General features: G+C 44.8%; 1 protein-coding gene across 1 annotated transcript; it reads right to left on the bottom strand.

The window, feature by feature from the left end:
* Positions 1-821: 821 nt before the first annotated feature.
* Positions 822-16,015, bottom strand: CCSAP (centriole, cilia and spindle associated protein). Its single transcript, XM_065630461.1, has 3 exons — positions 15,707-16,015; positions 6,865-7,148; positions 822-5,045 (listed from the first exon to the last, which is right to left on the bottom strand). Exons 1-3 carry the CDS (start codon positions 16,002-16,004, stop codon positions 4,872-4,874), a joined length of 756 nt encoding a protein of 251 aa, XP_065486533.1. The 5' UTR covers positions 16,005-16,015; the 3' UTR covers positions 822-4,871.
* Positions 16,016-19,316: the final 3,301 nt, after the last annotated feature.

Here is a 19,316-nt window from a genome sequence, read left to right as displayed (position 1 = left end):
CCTATGTTTTGCCTTTTAATGAGTCTGTTGGCCTACACTATTTCATTTAATGCTTGTATCTAGCACCAAATAAAGAACCTTTCTTGGTTTTCTAGGTGTCTTACAGCACATTCTATTTACTTGTGCAAGTTTTGCCTGCTAAGTGAAGTCCATAACAAACCTTAGTGGTCTTAAACACTTCAGCTATATTCATTGGGTAGTCAGTATGTGGCTGGGAAAGCAGCAACTGCTAAAGGAGCTGGAGTGCCTCAGTATCACCCAGGAGCAGGTGCCTTCACTGCACCCTGGTGGCAGTTAGAGAGGAGCAATAGATTGTTTCCAGTCTGTCTATGGCTGCAGGGGTGCACTTGGCATCCTTGTGGCTCTCTGCACTAGCCACTAGGCTAGGGAACCTGGAGACTGTGGCCTCAGAAGTTAATGCTTTAAAAAAGCTAAAACAAATGGGAAGATATTTCTCCAGACTATTAAGCAATTTAGATTGAATTCGCATGACTCATTTAATCCATTCTTTGTATTCATAAGGTACCTTATGGCTCAAAAGTACACAGCTCCCAGAAGTCCTTAAATGAACACTATACATATAAAAGCTTGGTTACTCTGCGCAACTCACTCATTTGCATTACTTTCTATATGCTGAAAGAATTAACACTACAAAAATCTCAAATACATTGTAAATGCAGAGAGTAAAACCACCAGATCTCTTTCATTTACAACTTCAGCTTAGCCATCCTTTCATATTATAGCTTAACCTTTCCTATTTGCAAGATTATACTTGTTCTTAGTGATGCAGCTTCCTGTTGTCGTTTTTTTTTTCCCCTATGCTACCTGCTTTTTCTAGAGTTCTACATTAAGATTACTGAGCTTCAGCATGCGTAGCATTTCAGGCAGCTATTATATTTTAGGCTCTATTTTTTCCCTTTTAGTAGTAGAAAAAGCCAGTCAGATTGGGAAAGGGTATTAAGACTATGTAGGAGAGTTACAGGAAGAACACAGAAGACAAGCTCAGCTCTTCACATCACTCATTTTATTCACATATACAAGTTGACACTACACTATTAAATATAGACAATACAGAAGCATTAAAAACAAATGCTGTTTAGAAACTTTAAAAAACACATATTGCTTCAAGCTTAGATGGTATTTCCCTATTGTTTTTAAAGTGAATTCAGTGCTAACAGTAGCTGAGGGTGCTTCCCATTCACTTGTGCCCTTAATTTGATAGGGGCTACTGTCAAGGTGTTAAGTCAGGCTCCACATATGGCTTTGCTTCTGAGTGCACTGAGCTGGAAAATAAACTGGAGCATCCAAGTTACCACACATAAGGCCCTCAGATTGCTAGGTTTTGGTCCCTATCACAGTAAAAAAAAAGTCAGAGAGGCCTTTATACTTCAGTGGCACTGCATTATACCATTTAAAAAATGAGAACAGATATACTCCCCCACATGTTAAAAATCTGATTAAAATGTGCATTTGCTACCTGGATAAAATTCTTACCAAATATTCAGGTCTGTCCCTCAGTTTTGTTAAGTTTGGCTCTAAGTTTAGCTATTACCTTGACTATCTCAGCTTCCAGTGAAAAAGTCTCTAATTCATAGTTGCAAAGCTGTGACAGCAGTGACTGAACAGGCATGCTACTGTATTTCACAGGGACATTCTTATGCAGTTTTCATTTTAACATTTTACATTGTAAACACTAGTCTTCACAACACTATAGTTAAATTGCAGCATTACACATTGTAAAAGTCTTGTTTCACTTAGCTAAGTACTTTCAGAAACAAAAAGGAATAGACAGTTACTTTAATGAAGACTTTGGACAACTGAGTATTTGCTGTGTTCTTACAAAGTTTTACTTTAAAACAGGAGTGAGAAGTGTTCATAACTTGCCTGAATTCAAGAGTCCATGCAAGACAGTGTTCAGAATTTCCTTAACTAACAGGGTGACATTCACTAGGTTTTCCATTTAGTGAGTCCAATTTGTTGCAAACAGCCACCTCCTGTAAGCTTGAAGCTTTTACACTTGAAAAGTTCTGCTTTCCAGATCAATTGGCTTTTCATTTTTAAGTGTCAAAACACTAAAATAACATTTTTCCTGACTTCAGCCTGGCACATGCCAAGTATTTGGCATATACAATTTGCAGTGATCCAAATGATACTAATTTACATATTCCTAGCAAGCCTACTAGCTTCTTTTTAGTCAAAGACTGCTCAAATGCAGAAAGGCTACCTGATTTGCAGAATAATTAACTGCTCACTTCAGGCATTATATTACTTAAACCAAGATAGCAACAACATAACACCCAGGATTATTTTTAGCCACAAAGCATTTGAAAAAGCATGACAGTGACTCACAGGACCTGATTCATGTCACTACTGTCTTCTAGAAAATTGTTTTGGTGGGGAACAGCTCTTGGCCAGACAAGGATAAGCACTAGATAATTTCCTCAGTTTGTGGCAGCCTTGAGGCTGTTGAAGACTCTCATGCTCTGTAAAACACCTGAACAAGCCTGTTTGAGATATTTTAAGTTTGGTATTCAGTATCCAAGGCAGAAGACATTTAAGCCTTCTATAATTATTGGAAAGAGCAACATCTAATGAGACATCCATCTTATCAAAAAATGGGTACTTAAGGCAGGCACATAGTCATCTTGGCTCCTCCATTCTCTGTGGGAAGAGAGAACTGTAGAAACTGTCTTTGAAAGCCTGGCAAGATGAGTCCTGCCCTACACAATCAAGAAAACAGTTTAATGTGACAAAATGCACTGAGGGCAGAGTCCATCTGCTGTGGTTACATAAAGCCTACAAAGCCTGTGGGCAACAGGAACAAGCAGAGTTGCTATTGAATAAGGCTGTTAAACACTACTGAGTTAGTGCTTTGTATACTGTTGTTCAAAGCTAGGATGGATTTCTGCATTGAAACAGCATCAGAAGCAACTTAAGCATATTTACAGAAGCTATTTAAGAAGGAAAACACAGCATAAAAGTAAATTAAAAGAATTTCATATGGAATAAAGGCATCCTCTGGAATAGTTTGCCTCAGTTTTGGGTACTATTCTAAAAGTGTTAGGAAGTTCTAGCCTGTAGTCTACTTAAAAGTTGGAATACAGTAATTTTGCTGTGTATAAGACATACTTGATCATACTTTGTATTCCCCAACTTAAAAGCTGCAAGATCTCTAGTAGGTAGCCCGAGCAAGAGTTGTCTGTATTTCTAGAGCTCTATACTTAAAAGGCAGCTAAAAATGAGATTATAATTTCATGGATTCTAGGACATTTTAGTAAGATTACAACTCAGAGTAGTGAAACCCTTACTGGTGTAATGTAATTAACACTAGGAGGCAGCAGTGCTTGGTCCCTTTGCATGATTACTTTCAGTAGCACAATCAAACTTTCCACTAAGCATGTAACTCTGTTGCAGTAGTAACTCTAGAATCCTGCTTACTCACTGAGACTGTGGAATGCAGCTAAGACTAGTGCAGGTTTCTGCTGCAGAAGTGCAAGTGTGCTTCTGTGAGAAGGTGTCCGGTCTGTAAAACACAAGCTTTGAAACAAACTGAGATAAACCCACATATGTAACTAAACACACAACACCATCTGAACAAAACTTTGAAGCTCACACGTACAGCAATAATCTGCCTAAAACTTACTTATCAAACTGAAAAAAAATAATTTACAGCAGCTTAAGGGAAAAAAACCACTGAGGATATCACAAACAGTGACTGTCTTATTATGTAAAAGTAGGACCTACAAAGCAAGAGTGCTCAAACTCCATTATATGTTCTTGTTTACCAGAGAGTACACCTCTCCTTATTCCCCTGGCCTCACCCCCCTCTAGTGAGGGGTTTGCAGCAATTTTGAGAGGCAGAAAGCTGCTCAGAACTTCATCTACAAGTTTTATCAACATGATGTTCAAGTTTAGAACCTTTAACAGTATATTTGTACAATACCAAACAGAATGCATATTGCAGTCTGACTCCCACTGAGCATAATAGATATTCTTCAGTGTTAAAAATAGACTTCACTAGACAGGAGCCAGACCTCTCCTTCCATAAACACATTTACATGATTAAGCATAGAGCAAGTGTGACCACAAGCTTAATACAGTGGTACAACAAGCAACTGCTTATTGAGCAGCAGCTATCAGGTATTGATTGTCTACATCAGTTATTTGGTACAACAGGCACAGCAACAGCAAAACAATCCTGTAGCTGTTTCTTGCCCTGAAGATTAGTAGTTTATTCTAATGATGCTAAAAACAGCAGTAAGAGTTAGCATCAGCAGATTCACTAATCAAACAAGGTTTTCTGAAAGTTTCTACATACAGACAATACTTGGTATTCGCCTGCCTAAAGCATCTACATTTATTAGTGCTGCTTACCAGACCCACTAGCTTTCCTGTTGCCTGTCTTAATATACTTATTTTGGTAGAAGTATTAAATCAAATACACTACAAATGCAAAGGCACCTCCTTCACACTTTTAAAGTCTTCCCTAACACCACCTCCCCATGACTTGGACTTTCAAAATAAGGGACAACAGATTATTTGTAACCAAGATCAAAAAAGTGTTTGCTTTGACTCCCTGTATGCTAAGGTTCCTGCTTCCCACCCCCAAAACAGGTCAACTGAAGCATTAGAAAAACTCCCAAAAGGGGAATTGTTTATAAGTTTGAGTAGCTATATCTAAAAGCCTCTTCAAATCTTATGGCTCCAACAACACACCCCACTGTGAGGTAGGTAGCCAAGATAAAAATACTGTAATAAATATTTTAACAACTGGAAACTCCCTATAAAAACCTTGCATAAGTAGTTTGGTTCCTTGCACCAGTGTCCTGATATGCGTAACTTCCTTTGAAGGTGTGTAAGGGAATCCAAATTCACCGAGCTCTTGCTGAGTAGCATCTCATATACTCTGTCATCCAAGGGTTATCTGGTGGGGAGGGCTTTATCCTCCAAGATTTCTCTGCTTCTGCTGATTGTACTCGCCTCTGAGAGAGCTTCCGTTTCTCCACTTGTCTCCTGTTCTTTGCTCGTAGAGCGGATTCGTGAATCTAGAAGACCAGAGTCAGTATTACAGCAGGAAAACTGTCTAGGAACCCCTCCAGGTAAGCTGAGGATCACTTTGTCCTAATCCCCATCCTGAAGAAACAGGGTTTGCTAGCAAGATTATATTTTCTCTGATTTGTACTAACAACAGAAGAGAAACAATTTTTTAATGAAAATGTCTCAAGTTCTATTCTGCATTATCTTTCTCACTTCCCACTATTAAATTATCCCAAAAGTCTTAAATGTTTCTCAATCTTGCTCTGACATATTCTAAAAACCTCAATTCTGCTATTTCTACTATTTAAAATTCTTGAACATCCCTCAATATACAAAAGTATCCCTTAAAACCTAAGCCATAGTAGTAAGACCAATCCCTAGAGACTCCTTACTAGAGAATGAAGAACTTAGTTTTGACAACATGCTGCAGGCACACCTACATGTTTATATTAAAAAATTATCATATTTTCCCCAAATTTTATCTTAAGAGCCAGAGCTTGCTTCTGTCTCCAGATTTAAAACTATCTTCCATCAGGTTTAGGGGAAAGTAACACCTTTCAAACATTCAAGAAAAGTGACCTAGCCAGGCAGCAAGTAGTCAGCTCCCATTTAAAGAAACATCCTGAGTGACAAAGCACTATGTAACTGGAAGTGTTTCAGAAGTGTCCTGCCCATTCACTCCAAACTCAAGAGCTGATCTTAGGGGTTCTGTAACTGTTTCTAGCATTAAAAAAGTTAGAAATCCTAGCAAGTATAAATATCTCTGCTCAAGTCAGGCATCATCCTCTTAGGCTTCAACATAAAGCACCAGTCAACTATTTCCACCACTGACCAAAGCTTATCAATCCAGTAATGGTGTCCATTGTCAAAAAGGGCAGCTTCTTTCAAGAGCTGCAAGGCCTAGGTTCCTCACTTCCCTCAAAGGGTTGAGCTGTCCACAAAGACAACTGTGCTTCAAACGCCTTCCAAAACAGCCCATCAGAAATCAGCTCTATCTTGTACATCAAGAACACCATCCACCTTAATCTTTAGTTATCTTGGGTGACTGACTTTACATTAGTAGTAATGTAATGTAGCCTTGCCAATATCTTGTCTTTAATAATTATGTTTTACCAGCCTAGGAGAGTTAGAGAGAAGAAATAAATGGATCTGTTGTAACACTCCAACTTTAGTGTTTCTTGCTAAGCCAGGAAACAGACCCCACTACAGCAAAATCCTGGTGCTATTCATGACCATATGAATTTTATCTGTGCTATCTTGCTAATACTTACATCAACCCTGTAATCCATCAGCCATCCAACAGTCCATTCTGCTGTCAGCAAAAAGTTCCCTGCTGGCAACCTGCTGAAACAGGCTGCTAGACATTTTAGCAGCAAAGCATTTGTACTTTCTCAGGAAGGCTCCTGCTCCTGGGCAGCACCTCAGCAAAAGTCATTCTTTCGCAGCACTAGCACTACCCCTGTGTTTATATACCTGCCTGCTGCTTTTCTCTTGTTTTCATGAAGTTGAGAATGCAGAAATACATTTATAACAGCCAGTTTTTCTGGTAGCACTGTAACAGCCAGAAACAAGATAGCCAAGTTTTAATCAGAACTTGCAAGTATTAGTCAAACATGGGAGTTTCAAAAACCATTAACGGTTAAGAGCTATTTGATTTGGATGTGTCAAACCTCTTCAGGTTTATTGCTATAATGTTTTGGGTTTTTTCCCCAGAATTTTTTGCTAGGATCTCCAGGCATCCCTGAGTTTTACCCAGATACTAGACCTATCTCTTATCTAGGCACAAAGTAGTCACTGCCCTTCAATGAAACAGCAGCTTTTACTTACTTCATTTGCTGAAGCAGAAGCACAGACATTGTGAGTTTTCTGGCTTCCAGTATCTGTCTGTCTTTCTCCCCACCCATACAGAGCAAATGGATGTTTATTCTCCTTTGGTGCATCTGTCTTTTGAGGACTTTTGGCTGATCTTCGATCATTACGACTGGACAAGGCACTTCGACTTGGACGTCGTCCTGTACGGCTGGTTTTGTCTGCTTCCTTTACAGCAGTGTGTTCTACAGTTTTTTCTTGCTCTTCCTTCTGCTGCTTTTCTTGATCTTCTCTTTCCTTCTCTAAAGAAAAAAAAAAAAAAGAAGTTATGCTTTAAGCTCCAGTGACAACATATTGATGTCCAATTTGCACAGCCTCTCATTACATCATTGAAGCTGTGCTTTTTTTAGAAATCGAGGAAGTCATTACTTCCTTAGCAATAGATGAATACCTTGCTTTAATGCCTTCATTCTTTCATTAGTGACTACAATATTTCTAAGCCCATCCCTCCGGACATCAGCTTTCATATACTTAAATGTGCTTTTCACTAGTGAGGCTATAGATAAAATACTGACTGGAGCTATTGGTTAAGGACTGTTTCCAGTGATCTTCTGTCTTCACTATTTCATCCTTCCACCTTTCAGACAGCAAACAGGTGGACTGCTGAATGCCATGTAGATGCTGCCAGCCAGCCAGAGATGAAGTCTGATAAGAGTATGTGCAATATGCAATCCCTCAGATAAGATCCCCCTGAAAGAAAAGAGAGATTCATTTTCAAGCTCCCCAATTATACCTACTCTATTATGGAGTATGACACAAAGCCTTACAAAGTGATGGACATCACCCTTGCTGTCTTTTCTGTGAAGTATATTTTGCATTTAAAGTACCATGCTCTACAGGCAGCACTCTCAAAGGCTCATTGCCCCCACACATGCTTTCTAAGCCTTCCATAACAAAGGTCCACCATTTGTCCTCCAGGCATTGGCTATGTAGAGTAGGGTTTGTGAGGGAGAATTTAAAGTCTGTATCATTGTTAATTTGCAGATGTAGATCAACATTGAAAGCTGAATCAGCATTATATAAGACATTAAATAATAAAACCACAGGGGAAACAGCTGTTCCACAAGATCCAATCTTCTTGCATTATAGAGCTATGAAGGAACTAGTTGTCCTTTGTTCATGGTGCCTCATAGCTAGCAGTTCTTGACATTTCCTGCATAGTTCTTCTATATTATACAAAAATTTGGGTCTTAGACTTCAGATGAAGATGGCAATATCTGGTATAGCACTGCAAGACTTCATAAATCTAAGCGAAAGGCTGGTAATAAGGTGTTTTGAACAAGTCCGTTTTACGACATCATTAAATATAGTAAAGTGAATGTCCATGTTACTGACTGCAAAAGAACAGCCAAAGATTTTTTCCTACCTCTGTGATCTGCAAAGTATTACAAACTGGTGACGAAATCTCAAACTATTGTGTTAGACTAATCTAATGTCTTTATCAATGATCTGGACAAGAAGATCAAGTATACCCTCAGTAAGTTTGCAGATGACACCAAGTTGTGCAGGAGTGTTGATCTGCTGGAGGGTAGGAAGGCTTTACAGAGGGATCTGGACTGGCTGGATCAATGGGCTGAGGTCAATTGTATGAGGTTTAACAAGGCCAAGTGCCAGGTCCTGCACTTGGGTCACAACCACCCCAGGCAGCGCTACAGGCTTGGGGAAGAGTGGTCGGAAAGCTGTCTGGCAGAGGGATTGGGGGTATTGGTTGACAACCAGCTGAATATGAGCCAGCAATGTGCCCAGGTGGCCAAAGAGGCCAACAGCATCCTGGCTTGTATCAGGAATAGCATGGCCAGCAGGACTGGGGAAGTGATCGTCCCCCTGTACTTGGCACTGGTGATGCTGTACCTCAAATACTATGTTCAGTTTTGGGCCCCTCACTACAAGACAGACATTGACTTGCTGGAGCATGTCCAAAGAAGAGCAACAAAGCTTGTGAACAGTCTGGAGCACAAGTCTGATGAGAAGCAGCTGAGGGAGCTGGGGCTGTTTAGCCTGGAGAAAAGGAGGCTGAGGGGGGACCTTATCACTGCCTACAACTACCTGAAAGGAGGTTGTAGCATGGAGGGTGTTGGTCTCTTCTCCCAAGTAGCAAGTGATGAGAGGAAATGGTCTCAAGTTACCCCAGGGGAGGTTTAAATTTTATATTATGAAAAAATTTTTCACTGGAACAGTTGTCAGGCATTGGAACAGGCTGCCCAGGGAAGTGGTTGAATCACCATCCCTGGAGGTGTTTAAAAAGACATGTATGATAGATGTGGTGCTTAGGGACACAGTTCAGTGCTGAACTTGGCATGTTAACAGTTGGACTCAACCTTAAAGGTCTTTTCCAACCTAAATGATTCTATAATTGTAATAAAATATACTGTTTACAGTATACTAGTGAAATATGAGTTCAGGAAAAAAGTAAATATACAGAAGCCTGCTTTAATTCTCCATCCTGCAAATCTTCAGCAGTAGTGTGGACAAATTAGAGGTATACGCTAGACATTGAACATGACCCCCCAACATTGTGGGCACAAGCAGACATTGTGATCTGAAGTCTGTGACTTTTAGGCCAACCATGCCTTTTAAATAAAAGGCAACTAAAGTCTTTTATTAACCTAACAGCATAGCAGTCCACTACAAACTCCCTTGAAGTACCCACCTTTGAGCACTAGATGCTGCCTTCTGCAAGACACACACAGCAACACATTCAAGCTGTGCTGACAAACACACTGAAATTGCATGTCTTCTGCCACACCATCTATTTCTGGTTGTGATAGGAACAAGCTGCAAGCTACATCTTGTTCCAAGTCCCAGCGCTTTCAGCCACCACCAGCATAGACTGCTACATATAGAGGGAATTCCTCCACTGGTATAGGAGTTCATCTAGTTTAAGGCTTGCTTACACATTGAGAGGTTGACCACAAACAACTAGAACAAATTTTACCTAAGTGCCTTTATTAAAAGCAGAAGGGCTCACCAGTCTGTGACAAAATAGCAGTCATTCTTGCTAATTGCTATGATTCAGCTAGTCAAGCAAGTACATGCCCAACCCAACACTGTTTTAATTTTGCTTCTGCATCCAACCAGCTCTTACAAAATGGAAGTTACCTGCCTGCCACACTGGTTAAGCATCCATTTCCTCTTGCACTCACTTTGTGCTTGTAGGGTGAAGAGATGAAGACTTGCCACATGCCCCAGCATCCCCATAAGGCGAGCCTCATGCTCTCTTACTAGTTGTTAGTCTTGCCAGCACATTTTCTACTTGCTGCCAGCCAGCACAGAGGCCCTGGTGCTGGGCCCTGTTCAGGCCAGCCTATACACACATCTTTCAAGCATTCAGCTACAGATGATACTGCAGTATAGCTGAGTATTTGGTTAATAGTAGGCAGCAATGTTAAAGTATTTGAAGCTATATTCATTAATAATTCAGTTGAGTGTCCACACAAAACCACCAAAAAGAGCAGTCAAGGTGAAAGTAGTGACAGAATGAGAACAAAAAGTGGCCTGATGAATTTTACATTTCTATATTGAGCACACTATAGTTTCAGTCATTATAGCCAAGGCTAGATAAAAAGCAGCGGTGACCTCAGTGTGGTAAAAGACCTGCTTTCATAGTGTCCTGTGCTCTGGGACACACAGCTTCACCTGTAACAAGGCAGCTCATTCATCACAGATGCAACAGGCAGCACAGAACTATCCCCTTACAAAACATTATTCACTCCTAAGAAGGGACTGGCTAGGTCCATTATCAGAAGGAAGCACTGTTTTGAGAAAATAAAACATTGGTGTCAATTCTGAAATGGGAGAGCTTTTATTTTGGGAAGCTGTTCCATGTTCCTTTCAAGGGAAACTGTATCTTCCTTTTCCACAAAGGAGAAAGGAGCAACACCATTCATAAGCAGCAGAGATGGTACTTAGAGACTTAAAAATACAGGAAAGTAGGGACTCTGCAATTGCAGGTATACTCTAGCTTTTAGATACTACTTCAAGGCAACAGCCATGCCTGGGGATGCTGCTCACTAGGATATAGTTCCAGCTGGTGCAGAAATGATTGAGCCAGCTTGTCCCAAAATAGCAATAAAAACATATGGGTAAATGGCACACAGAGTCCTGTGCGAAGGCTTACAGTAAATGCTGTATGCCAGAACGTACCACAGCACCTTATCAGCATCTGCTATTAGAGCAGGTATTTCAGTGAATTCACTCCTACAGTACATTTATGCAGAGCTAAGTTGGTGAAGGCACAAGGCAGATATCTTTAACAGCTATTTAAGCCTTTTATTTAAAACTACAATTTATACCCAAGCCATTTTGTTAGGCACCCCTTTTCACAGGAAGGTAGAAAACTAGCAGTTTATAGCAGGGAAGGAGTCAGACCCAGCTGCTCATGGAGCCCAAACCACCAGCAACACCCACCCACCTCCTCCTTCCCATTCAGCATGCCAACTCCAGCAAACACAGGAAACTCAGAACTGACTTGCTGCAGCATTACAGGGATTAGACAGGAGAGAGGGGAAAGCAAGGAACATTTAAAACTGCATCATGGACGCTAAGCAGAGCACACTGGACAGGAGGGGATTAAGTGTTTAGCAAGCAGAACAAGGCTGCCAGGCCCACCCATCATGGCTATCAAAAGCACCTGCCCAGAAGTAGTAATTTAAACCCTGGTACATCACCCAGCTTGTCCAACAGCAACCTCCTAGGGCTCAAGCAGAGCTTCTCGCTCTCCCACAGTACTGCAAGCTCTACAGGGCAGACTGGACTCCTATTCTGAATGCTGACTTACTATGATAGAAGTATCAACAACCTTCTGATAGGCCCATAGGTCCTAGGGATCAACAGTATTATCTCTATATGGAGAAGCTTGATCCTTACAGCACTACCTCAGGTTTAGGAGGAGCACTTTGTGCTTAAGTTGCCAAGGGCAGAACTCAGAGTTTCCTGCTATAGTAAAAACCCCAAACAGGGCAGCTCTCCAAGGCCTCTGGAACAGGCATATACTCAGTTGTGGGTACAAACTAACCACAGCTGGGTAGAAAGCAGTTGCTACAGCTGAAACAGATTGCCACATCATTGCATCAGGACAGATCTCATGAGGCAGTATTGGAACTACCAGCAACACAGCAGTTCAGAGTTTTAGATTCACACAAGCTTAATCTGCAGGAGGGTTCAGAAAGCAATATCTGGCTTGGCTTGATAGCAAAGCTTGTTTCTAATAAAAATTGGAGCAACTTTGAATCACAGTACTATCAACCTCTAAACTGACACTGTTGCCTTCTTCACCCATCACAAGCTGCTACTCCTGGTTTTGGGCCAGCAAATACACCTGCAACAACCATGGCAGACAAGGTCAGGGAACAAGCTTGAAATTGGATCTTCTGCTGAGTTGCACTAATCCAGATCAGTTACTTTCCAACTACTGTGCGGCAACTGGTTTGATACCAGCTTGTCACTGCTGTCATTTAAAACCTCTGCACAAAAACACTGAAGGCAAAATGGCAATAAGGATTGAAAGATGCTATCATCCTGCATGCGTATGTGCAGCAGCATTGTTTCGCAAGCAACAGGTCTGACAGCAGCACTGCTGCCAAGAGCTCCTATCTTTTACTTACCAGCCCACTGGGTTCTGTTGACAGTTTTGAGGACATGTCAACTAGACCAGTTGATTTAGGTCAAGATTTTGTTGGCTTATGTTTAAAGCACATCTGTGCCTGGGTACTTTCTACAGAACAGGCCTCAAATAGTTGCTGCAAGTGAAGGGCCAGAAGGAATTAACCAAGTTGCCACCAAGCATACCTTACTATTTATTACTCAGCAATAGCTTAAGTGTGAGATACAGTGACAAAATATTTGTCCTGTGTTCTCTCTCAGGTGTTCACACTGGAAGTACTTTAGACCAACACCACTAAACCTTAAAGTCAAGCTGCGTACATCAGCTTTCTCTACACACACCAGAAGCATTTACAAACCACATTGCAGACACACACAGGCTTATCTTAATGAGGTAAAGAAACTGTGGCCATATACACCATTACAAATTTGCTTTACCTCAGATACTAAGCAACATTAGTGCCAGCCAAATGTACTTGCCCACAAGTGTAGTAGATACCACTCAGCCAGAAATCAGGTTCCCCACAGAACCGAGGGAAGCAGCAGTAGCCAGGTAACAGCCAGGGTGCTGCAGCATGTGGGTGGATGTCAGATTCAGAAGACAAAGAGATGTCATCAACATGAACACACTCAGCTACTCCCACAGCACTTCAGTGTAATTAAGTTCTTCCAGAAGAAAAGCAGTTGAATAATGGAAGACTCAGAGTGGTAGTTTCTATGTTATCTCCTCCACATGTTTAAATTAGCCAGCTGCTAGGCAAAAGAAAAATACTTCTTATAATTGTCCAATACTGAATGAGTTGCTTGCTTACATATTAGTGTATACATTAATATACAATAAATTTCCACTTAATCCAGCTGCCTAAGCAGAGTTGTTTTCAGTTCTTTTGCTAAGGCCTTGCACAACTCAAATACTGGCAGAACTTAGAAAAATGTTTATCCTAAGCTACTTGGCAAATAAATGCATGTCAGGTACATATTTTTCTCCCATCATAAGTGTAAAATAGCAAGAACCTAACAGAACATCAGGTATTCCCTTACAGCAGCCACAACTAAGTTCATCAGCTATAGAGGCACAACAGCCCAAAACTCCATACATTGACAGGCCACTGTTGCTCTGCATTCCCTTTGCCACTGGGGTAAAGTGAAGACACATCTCTGCATGCACTGGATAGTCACACATGCTGTCACTGACCACAGAAAGCGCCTGGATGAGCAGCACATCCACAGCTATCAAGCTTTTATCCACTGCCAAAACTGACCCAACTAGAATCAGGCTACCAAGGAGATCTCCTCCCAGAGAGGAGTCAGGAAGGGGAGCAGGCCAAAGACTGAGCAGAGTGCCCTGGCCAGAAGCCTCTCACCTTCGCAACTGCCAGTGCCATCTGTAATAGATTGTAACAAACTACCTGCTCCACCCCACTGGCTCAATGTACAGACAAATGAAATTCTGGTCCCTACCACAACTGCCCAAGATTGGCATGTATTCAGACTGCATCAGAAAAGGTGGAAGTGCCAAGTTACAAGCACAGCTTCAATAGCTTCCTCCCTCCTCTGCCCATCAGGACATATCACCTTTTCCTATGCAACCACTCCCTGCTCTTCTGCAATTCCTTAGTGCTTTTTTCTCTCACTGAGATGCTGCGTACGTACTTCTTCCACACAAATTCCCCAGTCTAACTTTCTCCAGGCACTACAAAGCCCTGCTTGAGGAAAACAAGATTAGAGCCACTAATACTTTTGTTACATGCTGGTGAACTGGGGTGCTTCCATCACTGCACAGCTTTGGGGAGCTGGAGTGCGTTACCCTGGCAGCCAGCAGCTGTGTGCACTCCCACCTAGGGGCTGGGTACACAGGCCCACCCAGCCACAAGGACTGTAAAACCCTGTCACTAGCATGCTCTTAAACACCAGGCCTCTTGAACAGATGACAGCATAGCTGAAGCTTTTGTATAGCATGGTATTCTTAAGGACAATGAATGCAGTTTAGCCTTGAATATCAGAATGCAGATCGCTCTGGTATCAGAATACAGATCATTCTGGGAAGCTCAGGCCCCCAGGGACATCGAAACAGATTAGTCAGTCTCCTCACTCCAAACAAGCACAACCAACCCCAGAACAACCCCCAGGCAGCACAAGGCTTAACTGAACAATTCTCAATGTTTTTCACTGCTACTATGTAACAGATACACCAGATACATGCACAGACGCTTCAAAATACACTGCAAAACACAAATCAATGGCTGCCAGATAAAGTTCTGTTTCATTATAGGTAAGTGAGAATATCCTATGGGATAAAAAAAATTCCAACTTAGGGAGCTTGACAGTGTTGTTACCTGTCGACCCACTCTGCATAGTCAATTCTTGAGACATCAAAAGGCAAGATACTCTAGAAAAGAGCAAAACATCATCAGCCCTGCATCTGCTTAGGCCTACAGAGTTGTCTGCACTCTGCAACAAACACATGATCAAACCTCAGGTAGCATTAAGAACCAAGTGTTCAGCTGAGACAGATTACACGTGCAGATGCAGGAAAGCAGTCGTGCTAAGTGCCAATCCCTAGGACACAGTCCAACTTGCCACCGCCACTGCTGTTTTTGCCAGAGAACCAGCTTATATAAGGGCAGAGATGCTCGGCTCCCATGGCAACAGTTTACATAAGTGGCTGTGACTCAAGATGAGAGTTGCTATGACTTGGCTCTTTAAAGAGACGCCTCTGATGCCATAGCTACAGCTTCTCCACAGGCCTAACAAGGATCTGATTAAGGCACCGTATTGCTTTCTATCAGAAGAGCGAGCACCCCGGGAAGTCTCTGTGTCACTGGGGCCCCAGAGCCCCAGCTAACGGGGGGTTTCACCCCGAGCCCCTCGCTGCTCTGGCTCTCCCGCAGCCCGCGTTCGGCGGGTACCCCGCGGGCAGCCCAGCGCAGCTCTCCGTCCGCTTGCGCGGCAGCAGACGCGCACCTCGCTCAGCGCCGGCCCTGCAACACCCACCGTCCTCCCCCACGCACCGCCCCGGCCGGGCCCTGCCGACACCCCCGCCCCGAGGGTCGCTATAGCGAGCACAAGGGGGTCCGGGCGCGCAGCCAGAGGAGCGGGCAGCACGGCCCCGCCGGGGCTCGGACCGCAGCGCCGCAGCACACCCCCGAGCTCACCGGAGACACCCCCCACCGCTGCCGCCGTGACCCCCGCTCCCTACCGGGGCTCGCCCGTCCCGCTTCGCTCTGCTCTGGCGCCGCCGCCGCCTCCTCCTGCACCGCCGCGGGGCTGCCGGTGCCCGGCGGCGAGGGTGACCCGGCGGCGCTGCCGCCGCCGCTACCGCCGGCGCTGTCCTGCTCCCAGCCGTCCCACAGCCAGGGCCGGTGCGCCTGCTCCAGCAGGCGGCGGCTGAGGCGGTAGCGCAGCAGCTCCAGGTAGCAGGCGCCGCACGACTCCCACTTGGGCTCCTTGAAGCGCTTCATGTACTCCGTCTTCACGCGCCGCGCGGGAACCACCATGGCGGGGCCGCGAGCCGGAACCCGGCGCTGGGCCCGCCCCCTCCCGCTGCAACGTTTAAACCCAAACAGCGGCGCCCGGCCCCGCCCCCGCCCGCCCCGCGCCAATCGCGGCGCGGCGCCGCCCCCACCCCCCAACCGTCGCCACCTCGCTGGCGTCACGGCGCGTGCGGCGCCGTCACGCGGGGAGGCCGGGGGGGCGGGGCGGGGCGGGGGGGAGAGGGGCAACCGCCGCCCCGAGCAGCCACAGCGCCACCCAGCGGCCGGTGGCGTGACCTGAGTGAAACGGGAGTGAAATAAAACGGAATTAAATCAAACCAAAACGAAGCACGACAGAAAAAATAAGACAAAATAGATATTAAAAAAATAAAATAAAATAAAATAAAATAAAATAAAATAAAATAAAATAAAATAAAATAAAATAAAATATGAAAGCACTGCAGCACACACACCCCTGTGTCGTGGTTGAGATGGACAAACGACATAGACCAAGTTCTTCTGTTCAAACAGCAGTGTCCATTTATTGCCACAAACACCTTTTTATATAGTCTTTACCAGTTCATGTGTCTCAGGCTGCGACAGTAACATATCATTGGCTAATTTCGCTATCGTCAATGTTACTCTTTTACTCCCTTCTCTCTCACGGGTACACCTTAATATCTCCGGATACTCCTTTACTCGCATCTTTCTCACGAGTAGGCCTTAACATCTTCAAGGCTGACCTCTCTTCCCCATACCCTCCGTCAGGGAACCCACGGACCCACCGTAGTGCCCCACACCCCCATATTTTGGGATGAGCACCCAGCGCCAAGCACAGGGCCTCCCTCGCCCTCTGCCCCAGCACCCAGGGCCCCCCTGTACGCAGCAGCCCCCCTGCACCAGAGCGAGCCGTGACGGGGCCAGAATGGGGCGAGAGTGCCTGCAAAACTGGGGACCCTCCGTCGGCCACCTGCTCGGGTGGCCCTGTGCCCTGTCCCTCCCACCAGCTGGGGTGGGAACCCCATCCTGCCTCCCCGCTGAGGAGGCAGCGCCACACAGCCCTGCTCCTGCCGGGGCATGTTTAAATCCGCAGAGCACGTGTAGTGCATCAGAATTCATGCATGTGCAACAACAATTCCTTTTTTGTGCAACACCGCAGCAGGGGTAATTGCTGATTTAAGCTCTATTTCTGCAAGACAGAAACGACGGGTAGTGCAAGAGGCCTGCTGAGGGGAGGGAAAGGTGTCTGCAACAGAGACCTCTCTACATTTTGCATTAATCTGCTTTAAAAAACCATCTCCAGTGGATGCTGGAACAGGATTTGCCTAATCCAGCCCCGCATCGGGCAGCCGTGCTCGCTTGGGAAATTAAGCGCTTTGGAGATAAATGCAGAAAACAGGGCAGCCGCTGCAGCCGGAGTTCGCCCTCCTGCACACCCACACGGAGACACAGCCGCGCTGGCACCGTGCTGAGGAGTGTTGCTATGGTGCCATGGCCACCCCACCGCGCACAGTTCGCAACACCCCTCTGGAAGGAGACAGCATGATCCCCCTCATCCAGCCTCAACCCTCCGGCCCACAAGTTGCAAATGCCCCATTTTGGAGAGCTGCAAACCTGCTTTCCCTCCGCCACACGCAGCAAGGCTCTGTACAGCAGCTCTCTGGCCGCCTCTCCAACCACCCCTCCAACACACGGGGGCACTGACGGATTTTCAGAAGCAGTTGTACTAAACTACTACTTTTTTTTTTTTTTTTTTAATATGAAGGCAAACAATGTTTTGCCTTGCCTTGTGCCTCCATTAACTGGCACAAATGAAAGAATCCAGGGTGACACAGATATGCAGGATGGAAAACACTGGTCCAGGCTGTTCAGTGTAACAAAAGTGCTGGTGGCTTTAACGTGAGGGGATGGTGGTTACACATAGCACCTCTGCCTGTGCAGCAGGCTGATGCAATCCCCAACACAGCTAGCATAAGCAAACTGGTTTAGTTTAATCGATGCTCAGACTGAGCAGAATATAGCTCTCAGTTTTTACATGGACTGGCTGAGGCTTTGCAAGCTAGTAGTGCCCTGGGGTGAGTGAGGGGAGCACTGGTACTCCCTGACCTTTGCACAAGTGCTGGGGTATTCCCGTCCAGCCCCCACAGCCCTCACAACCCCACAGCCTTTGCAGGTACGGTAACTGCCCCGCGACAGCAGCATATCGGGGAAATGCAGAGTCTCCCTCTGCAATTCAAGAAAATGCAATCAGGAGAGGCCAGTCGTGCTGGTGCTGCAGGCAGGCACCTTGTACAGCTGCATTCATAAACCCATTAAGCTCCACTTCAAAACCACTTTAGAGCTTCTGCAGCTCGCTTTGGCTCTGTCAGCTGCTCTCAGGGGCTGGCAGCTATGGAGCTGCAAGGGAGCAGAGCCTGGGCAGTGTTATCTACCAGGAAGACAGGCACAGCCATAGCACCCGTCATGTGCCTACCGTCACACAACAGCTACAAAAATGAGTGAGGAGCTACTCCTGAGTGTGCCTTCTCAGCAGGCTGAGCCATGCGTGGTGCCCTGTACAAGAACAGATGTACAGAAGCCTTACCTACATGCTTTGCTGGAAGAAAACTAGGCAGATGCAGCAGTTTGGCCCCTTTCAGTGCTGTCCCAGGGATTACATTAGGGAGCTGCCTTGTTCATTATCCCCACTGAGGGCTCCTGTGGCAGCTGGGTGGGTTGTCCCTGCTGCCTTCTCCCATTGCCCTTAGTGGCACCCTTGCGATCCCACTGCAGTCCAGCCTTGCCCTCAGCACCACCTGCTCTAACAGAGGGTGTTTGTTGGAAAATAACAGGGGACAATCGGTATAAAAATACCTGTAACCGAAGACAGCACTAGGGAAGGCTGCTGTAGCAGTGCTGGTTAGAGAGGAGAGCAGAGCACTCCCCAATTAAGCAAGACTCTGGTTTCTTACTCTGATATTCTGCTCAGTCTAGACGAGCAGATAGCGTTGGTAGAGTTCATATAAATGGGCAAGTTCTGGGGTTTGCATCACTTCATTTTCATCCAGACAACGTTAAAATATAAAACGTAATTTTGAGCCAACGTGCATGTTTTTGTTTGGCAGTTTTGGTTATGAAAAGGCCACTGTTGTTCCCAGGTGTCATTTTAGAGCAACAATCATTTACAGCTTTTCCTTCCCTAAGAACATCTCTATGATGGCTTCCCTTCCTGGCAGAAATGAAGGGGTTCACTTTTTGAGGAGCCAGACTACTGAGGTGCCTGTAAACCTGCCTCCCAGTTGTTAACCTGTGTCTCAGCCATCACGCATGAAATTCCAGAACCACAAACACGAGATC

Source organism: Caloenas nicobarica, chromosome 3 (assembly GCF_036013445.1).
Source record: "Caloenas nicobarica isolate bCalNic1 chromosome 3, bCalNic1.hap1, whole genome shotgun sequence".
NCBI classification, from domain to species: Eukaryota; Metazoa; Chordata; class Aves; order Columbiformes; family Columbidae; genus Caloenas; species Caloenas nicobarica.
This window is presented reverse-complemented; position numbering and strand designations above follow the sequence as displayed.

What these genes read in the sequence shown, in the direction of transcription:
- CCSAP (XM_065630461.1), bottom strand. Translation starts at nt 16,004, where the DNA reads ATGGTGGTTCCCGCGCGGCGCGTGAAGACGGAGTACATGAAGCGCTTC. An exon ending in AGCGGGACGGGCGAGCCCCG is followed by an intron (nt 7,149 to 15,706) that starts GTAGGGAGCGGG and finishes TTTTTTCTTTAG; the next exon opens with AGAAGGAAAGAGAAGATCAA. An exon ending in CTTCTGCTTCAGCAAATGAA is followed by an intron (nt 5,046 to 6,864) that starts GTAAGTAAAAGC and finishes CTGGTCTTCTAG; the next exon opens with ATTCACGAATCCGCTCTACG.